The sequence below is a fragment of the Cynoglossus semilaevis genome, chromosome 1 (assembly GCF_000523025.1).
Source record: "Cynoglossus semilaevis isolate Cse_v1.0 chromosome 1, Cse_v1.0, whole genome shotgun sequence".
Classification (NCBI taxonomy): Eukaryota; Metazoa; Chordata; class Actinopteri; order Pleuronectiformes; family Cynoglossidae; genus Cynoglossus; species Cynoglossus semilaevis.
The window spans coordinates 34,420,272-34,428,733 of NC_024307.1; the positions used below are offsets into that span (position 1 = coordinate 34,420,272).

Below are 8,462 nucleotides of genomic sequence, written 5' to 3' on the forward strand. Positions count from 1 at the left end.
TAAATGGACACTCTTACTTTTTTTTAGTACTTTCCAGCTTGTATATTAAAGCCTATGAAGAATTACCTAAAAAAGTAGCATGACGTTTTACTGGCTGAGTAGTGATGATATATATGTATATGTATATATATATATATATACATTTTTATGGGACAAAGACAGACCATGAGGAAGAAGTCATGTCACACATGGTTTACAATGATTTAGTAGCTTGCATATGTACTAGTGAAGGTACTAACAATTTTGTGCCAGTGTTTTTTTTCCATCTATGCGTTAGTTTGGCTACATGCTAATTTCCCTGCGATGGCTACATGAAATAACCAATAAAAGGGAAGGGGATTTATCGCCATCTCTTTTTTTCATCTTTGTATTACTAGGGTTCAGCTGAATGTGGGGAAAAAAAATTTACAGGGTTTAAGAAAACTGATTTTCAAATAAATAGGACTAAGATCTATACCAGGCGTGGGCAAACTTTTCGACTCGCATGCCACAATTGTCCTAAAATTGAACAGGGGGGCCGGGTCAGGAGCAGATAGATAGATGGAGAGATCGTGTGAACTTTAAATAAATGACGTGTAAAAGACATGCATAAAGGCTAAAATGCTTTTAGCACTTTCTAAGCCATCTGTTGGGGAAACATGGGTATTGCAGGTAAAAGGCAGAAATATAGTGATAATATAAATAAATTTGGAAAAGCTTGACGGGCCGGATTAAAACTCTGAACAGTTTGCCCATGCCTGATCTATACTAAGAAAATTGGTCTAGTACACAATCGTATTACTTTTGCCCAGATTAGTTATTTTTAGACACAGGGTGGGAACCAAGGGCTAGATCTCACAGTGACCAAAGATTCTTTGACTTTTAAAAAAAATCTTAGTCTTTTAGTGCAAGTTTTATTAATAATGCATACACTATACAAAATTAAAATTATTCACCAACCATATATAAACAGCATGTGTTGAAAGGGGTTGCTTTAACAATCCATGAGAAAAGGAAATTGCATTTGAACACCTTGACAATAGACAAAAGTGTTGTCTGATTTAATAAGGTCCGTTTGTTATTTTTTAAAATATAGCTCTTTGCATAAAAAGTTGAGATGCACTAATTCATTTTTTTTTTTTTTTTGGCTGTCCTTGCCTGAGCAGGACTTTAGACGAAGCATGCGAAAAGGTCATAAGTGATAAAATTCAAATTTCACACGCATGGACTTTATGTTTCTGCTGGTGGATTTGGAAAACTGCGTGAAACTGTAAGTAACTCACTACGTTTCTTTTGGCATTTTTTAAACTCGTTTTGCTTTTTTTTGTGTTGAGTATCAGGGCCACGTGGCGATTGGAAAAAAAAACAAACATTTACCATGACCTTTAAAGTCTCAAATGACTGAGAATAAAGTCATGCCTTAATGAGAATGAAGTCATGAATTTATAATAAAGGCGTAGCTTTATGAGGAAATGGTTGTAACATTATGAGGATAACGTTGTAAGTTTTACAAGAACAAAGTTGTACGTTTATGAGCAAAAAAAGGCCTAACAATATGAGCAAAAAGACGTACGACAACAAAGTCAAAACTTGGAGAGAATAAAGTCAAATGTTTCTTGTTTCCCCCCCAAAACACATCATCTAAACTTACAGCTTTATTGGATGACTTTAATGCAGTGGTTCTCAATTATTTTCTGTCATGCCCCCCATTGGGGACAGAAATGTTTTCACGTGTCCCCAACCACCGCACACACACCCCGCAAATTGAAATTGAAATTGAGAACCTAATAACATGTATATTTTTATCTGTACAAACCACTGTAGGAGTTGCTGCCACCTAGTGACTGGAGGCTCGTTATCATTCAAGCATTACAGCAGCGGTAATGCCGCCTATTTGAAAGTACTGCTTTAATGTTTTAAATGCTTTATGTACTTAAACTAATAACTTTTTTTCTCTGATCGTACACATTTCTCGGCCTTTTTTAAAAATAAGATTTCATATATTGTTACTTTTTTTCTCATGACTTCATGATTTCTTTTCAAAACGCCACGACTTCATTCTCATACATACTATGACTTCAACCTTTTTTGTCATTCTCAATGCGCCCCTTATGACTGCTTGTACTTGTGTGTACTTATGTGTAATGAGCATTAGGATAACAAAGGTCGGCTTTAGTGCTGTACTTCTACAGCAGAATATGAGGATTTCAAATAACAATGTCGTGAGTAAAGCGTTAATATATCGCAAGAACACAGAACTAATAAATGAGTACTTAATAATTATTATAAAATATAATATGAAATGACAAACTCTTAGACATATTTTAGTGTTTGACCTAACTTGAGTACACTTAAGACTCTCTAAAGTAGTTATCACATAAACGCGAAAAAGAACATGCTAAGTGTTGATAGCCTCCAGGCAAAGGAGTAAAGACATCAGTGATGCTATGTTATTGAACTAATGGCAAAAAACAAAACAAAAAAAACAGTCCTTCAGGATGATACGTGTGTCTCCAAAGTATCTAGAAAGCATGATATTTTAAGATTCGGGTTTAAGTGAACCTCAAATATGGTGCTCTTTTATGACGTCACTGCTCATTAGACTGTTACGGGAAAAGTGACAGCACTAGGACACAAGGAAGGATAATCTAGTTTATTTTACAAAAAAGCTAAAATTATTGTTAGTGACATTCTCTGAGGCTAAAGTTTCTAAAGATTTACAGATGGTCTCATCATCACTGAGTGGTGGCCTTTGTAAATGGTCCCTATTTGATCGTGAATCTTCAACTTCCGTAACTGTTCTGACACAGCCTGGGTGTTTCGTTTCAATAAAGTGCCCGCACAGGTATGCAGATTTAGCAAACAGATGTGTACACCACGTTGAGTGTAACACCGGATATCAACGATTTTGAGAGACCTTTAGTATCGTCACTAAAAGGTTTTTCACATTTGCATGCTGTCTGGCATCAGGGTTTCGGAAGGTTCTCCAGCCTCGGCGAAATTATCCGTTTATATTTTACTCAAATAAACATAATGCGAAAACATAACATTATCATTAAAAACCTGAATCGTTCTAATAAACATTTAAAATCAGACTAAGTCAAGTGGATTAGGATTCTAATTTGGACATTATTGCACTGGAAAATGTTTAGTTTGTGTTGCTTGTGTTTCATGATTTTGTCATACTTTTTTTTTTCAGTCTGGTTTCTTCTCTGTGGTCGACGCCACTTCACGTACTCCTCTGATGTTTAGATGACATCAGACTCCACAACACACTGCTCGGTGTATTCTTTCACCAGCTCCACACTCAGGGTGTTTTGGCAGTATTCTGCCATGGGCTTCCAGAGCAGCGGGTCCAGGAACATCTGGCACATCACGTGACCCTCCAGGGTGTCGGTGTGGCGCTCCAGGTGGCACAGAAACTGCTCCTTGACCAGGTCCAGATCTTTCCCATACATATCAATGTTCAGATAATACCTGTTAAAAAAAAAGAGTTAGCGGTTAGCGAAAAAAAATGTACTCGAATACTTGCTCGTATCTCGAGGTTCCACTGTACAAGCTCCTCAAAATACTAAATCACGAGTAAGCAGTTTTTTGCCAGAGTTTTCTCATGGTACGAGTAAACATCAAGTTACGAGTGCTCAACCAAGCTCCATTTTTCACTGTCACGCCTACTGTCCCTTTATCTCTCTCTCTCTCTCTCTGAGTCTCTCACTCTCTCTCTCTTTATATAATCTAAATCGAGTCCTCACTCCCGGTCCTTCTCCTACCTTAAGTTGACCGACCGTTGCAATGTGATTGGGGTGGCGACTGCTGCCCCCGCGACCCAGTAACGGATAAGCGGCTGAAAATGGATGGATGGATGTGTGGATTTATATTAATATATTTGTTTATATATATGTTTTCGAAGTTTAGAAAGGGGAGGAAATTAACAGTGTATTTCTGGGGGGGGGCGGGGGCTGTAACGAATCAATTGGTTTTTAGTTATTTTTAATGGGGAAAATCCCAATGGAGATACGATGGAGAGCCTCACTGTATTGTCAAAAACGAGAGGACGGTTACCAGTCTTTTCCTACGGGCACTCTGTAAGGGAAGGTGCAGAGGCTGGCCACAGCGGGTTTGGACACATCATCCACCATCCAGTCAATGTCCTTCTTCAGCAGGGTGGCCATGGTAGTGGGCACTGGCTTAAATGGCTGCCAGTCTTGAATGATGGTCAAGTTGGGCAGGACACCTTGCATGAGGTCAGTGGTCAGATACAGCTGGTGGACTGCTGTGTGATCAAGACGCACTGGAGGACATTTGGAGGAGGAGGAGGAGGAGGAGGAGGTAGACGAAGAGGACTGGATTTCTTTACCCTTATTAAGCACGGACAGTTGGGATTTGACGTCTTCAGCCTTGAAACGCACAAGCAGAATGCCCTGCACACAAGGAGAGTGACCAAAACAAGGGTAAAAGCAAGACACGAGGTGATATAATCTGGGGTTTCAACATTTACTCTGCGTCGTGTTGAGCACCTGCTTGGTTATGAGGCGATACTTCTCAAAATCCTTTGGTCCGAGTCGATCATCGCGGGTGAGACGGCACACCTTAACCTCTGGGTATTTGGACTTGACAAGCTCAGAGCAAAAACGCAGCAGTACCCCTGCTACGCCTTTGCCCCTTTCCTGTGGAGCAACGCGGAGACCTTCCACCAGCATTGTCTCGCCATCATCTATCATACACACCGACTCCAGGGCAATCTGTCAAATATAAAGAGGCCTGTACTATTAATTAGCCTCAACATAGCCAGGCTTTGTGTTCATGGTCATGGCTTAACAAACCCTAAAACTCAATCAGGGTTCGGTCCCTGTCGTCACCTTGCTTTGTCGAGTCCGGTTCTTAGCTTTGTGCCTGATCAACTTTCGCACAAAATGGAGGACAGCCTGATCAACTTTCGCACAAAATGGAGCAATCCCAAGATTTAAGGAACATAAAAAGGAACTGCCAAAAGGAACACTGTTGCTGCCAACAAGGAAATGGAGGACGTGGCAGAAAATTGCTGACCTTGTAAATGTAACTTGACACTGATTAATATTATATTATGCCCTTAGTGTTCGACATTAAGGCACAACATTGTACTTTTGTGGTACACATTTTTCAACTTTTACATACTAAATTTTTTTTTTTTACAATTTTGAATAATTTCTATATTGTTTCTATATATTTTACTATTCTCAATTACATGACGTGTTTTATTGAAAGCAGCGAGGCTGAGCGAGGCTAAGCGTAGATCAGTGGTTCTTAACCTTGTTGATGTAGGTACTGAACCCCACCAGTTTCATATGGGCATTTACCGAACCCTTCAGTGATGGCCAAGTGGGGGGCGTGTCATCACAAGTCATATGAGTCGGGTGTGTGTCTTGTCCTCCGCCAAACCCCTGAGACTGACTCAATCGGGGCAGACGCACAGGAGCTCCCCGTAAAACAGCCCCTGTATACAATCTTCGCCCGTACAGAAAAAGCCCAAGACAAAAGAGGTATGAATAGCTAGGGTCTATTTAAAACTAGACAAGGGCTCTCAGTAGAGTGCGTACACAAAGCTACTATAGCTATCTTAGTTCAGAGCTCCACCAGGCATGTAAAGGGAGAGTGGAACTTTTCCGAAACATCAGTACAATTATTGCAATGTGTAATAAAAAGGCACGTTAAACAGTATATGAAAAGCTTCTCGAGTCCCGAAGAAGTTCCGAGCGCAGTGTCATTATGCGCCGTTTTACCTTCATTTCATCACCTGAGAACGATACCAAGTGTTTGTACGTATTGGTTTAACGTGCCTTTTTAACCTATCCAAGAAGGTTTGTATTGTCATATATTAAGATTTACTACAAAAATGTCCTTTAGGCAAGAGATGCTCATATTATTTAGAAACTATGATACTGTACAGCTACATCTGTATAATATAACATATAACATATAGTATAATATAACATATATATAACATATATATATAACATATAGCATATAGTACATATATGTATATATGTATATATACATATATACACATATATGTATATATACATATATACATATATACACATATACACATATATGTATGTATACATATATGTATACATATATATACATATATATTTATGTATACATATATATGTATGTATATACACGTATATACATATATGTATATATATGTATATACATATAAACATATATGTATATACATAATAATAGAACATATAAATTAGGTTATATAGCAAGAATCAAGACAAGAAGGCTTTACTATGAACCTGAAAAATCTTAAGAAAACCTGAGCTAAGAGGGGAAATGAACTAAGGTTTTGATTCTACCTGGAGGTGACCCTTTTTTAAGGATTGTGAAATACCGCAATGAACCTACCACTTTGTCCTCTTTGCGTGCCAATATGACAATACGGTTGGTATCCTGCAGCCAGCTGGTGTATCTGGTGGGCAAGTAGTCAAGGCCTCCATAGATGTCTTGGCTCATTGCCATAATGTCATCGAAGTCCTCCTCCGTTGCCACGGTGAATTGTAAGTCTGCCTGGGACATGGTCTCTGGCAGCTGGCGCAAAGTCAGGCTGGTGTCAATCTTCATCTTGAATCAACTGATGAGATATCAAATGGAGGAAAAAAGCATTGTGGTAAGTACTTTTACGTTTTACTGGTACTAGAAAGATGGAATGATGACTTCGCTTGTATGATAAGATGTAGGAATACCAAGCACTAAAAAGTACTAAAAAAGTTAACTTTGATATATATAATGCAGCGATAGATAGATAGATAGATAGATAGATAGATAGATAGATAGATAGATGGATAGATAGATAGATAGATAGATAGATAGATAGATAGATGGATGGATGGATGGATGGATGGATGGATGGATGGATGGATGGATGGATGGATGGATGGATGGATGGATGGATGGATGGATGGATGGATGGATGGATGGATGGATGGATGGATGGATGGATGGATGGATGGATGGATGGATGGATGGATGGATGGATGGATAGATAGATAGATAGATAGATAGATAGATAGATAGATAGGTAGGTAGATAGATAGATAGGTATCACTACTAATTGTTTTTCTCAAAACTCTAAATATAACTACAGAGAATATTTTTACAGTGAATATGCATGATAAAAATGTGTACTAGAAAATATCTTTATCTGAAGGGATTTACAAAGCACACAGATACTTTAATTTTCTACAAAAATGCTTAGCATTTTAAGCAATTCAGATGGTTTTTTTAAAAACTTGTTCTGCTTTACTTAGCTTGGCTAAGCTACTTAGCTATCTATGGCCAGAGTGAACACCAAACTAAGTTTTTGACTCAGGTTGAGTCCTGGCCAACATCAGCCAAAGTAGAGAAGTGTATCATGAAATTGGACAGGGCCTAAAAAAGCTAGTATGGGCTAAGCAGTAGCAGTGCATAACCTGATCTTTGGTTTCCGAAGGCAACAGACGGCAACAGAGGATGCCTCCCATTGAGCAGAAGTAAGTGAACTGCTCACTCTCAATGACTTATTCACTGGTGTCTGAATTTGTTAAGGAAAAGCAGAGGTTTTAATCCGTAGCCCCGTAGTTTCCCAGCTGCAGCTACTGCGGCTGTTTCGAAGCCAGCCCAATCACAATAACACGGCAGTGAAACCTCATCACTGTTGGTTGCCAACAGAGATAGTTGTACCACTGAAAAAAATGTGATCAGTGGAAATGGGTGTTAGAGTCACAGACTCCCACAGGTCAGATTTCTGGTCACAAGTCATTTAACAAGGGACACGTATCATTACTGTTCTCAACTCAAGATCATTGTAATTCTATCAACACTGTAGAGAAAATACTGGGAGAACTTTGGTGACTGCTCATGCTCTGTGTTTACACCCCGCAAAAGCAATTAACAAATGTAATAACAATAATGATCAGATATGAACAACCGATTCAAAATGCAAAGGTAAGGAACTCCTTACTATAGTTTGAATCAGAAATAAGAGCAACATGATGAAAAATGTAATTACTCTGGATTAGAGCAAAAAGCAACACAATACTTCAATTAAACCTATACACACACACACAAAAAACCCAACCTAAAATGACCCAGAATCAAAAACAACCTGAAAAAAAACCCCCTTATCTTTAGAGAATATTTTGGGAGCTACCCACTCAGCAAGTCATAGTTCAGGAGTAACGCTAGCCAAATTTGCTGTACATGCATAACTCAACACTGATTAATATTATACTGTCCTAGTCCTATATGTCCTTAGTGTTTCATATTGCTCATAGAGCATTTCATCAGGAAATGCCAGCGAATCTGTGCGATGTTGAAGAAGCCGCTCCGGTGCTGCCCGCATTATTCTTGCTCCTGTTATGTTCCTTCTTACCTTCTTTTAAAAAAAAGGGGGGGTTGGGTGGTTGGGGCAGTGGTGGCTTAGTGGTAAAGGAAGCGGACCTGGGTCTCGAAGGGTT

The 8,462-nt window shown here is 38.9% G+C and overlaps 1 protein-coding gene across 1 annotated transcript in view; it reads right to left on the reverse strand.

Annotated features, from left to right (window-relative positions):
- Positions 1-681: 681 nt before the first annotated feature.
- nat16 (N-acetyltransferase 16) overlaps positions 682-8,462 on the reverse strand; it is a 27,201-nt gene continuing 19,420 nt past the window's right edge. Inside the window, exons 2-5 of the mRNA XM_008328604.3 lie at positions 6,373-6,598; positions 4,497-4,721; positions 4,042-4,400; positions 682-3,456 (exon numbers count right to left, since the gene is read on the reverse strand). Of these exons, the coding sequence (XP_008326826.1) occupies positions 3,228-3,456; positions 4,042-4,400; positions 4,497-4,721; positions 6,373-6,588 (1,029 nt within the window). The 5' untranslated portion in view covers positions 6,589-6,598 and the 3' untranslated portion in view covers positions 682-3,227. The remainder of the gene's footprint in view (positions 3,457-4,041; positions 4,401-4,496; positions 4,722-6,372; positions 6,599-8,462) is intronic.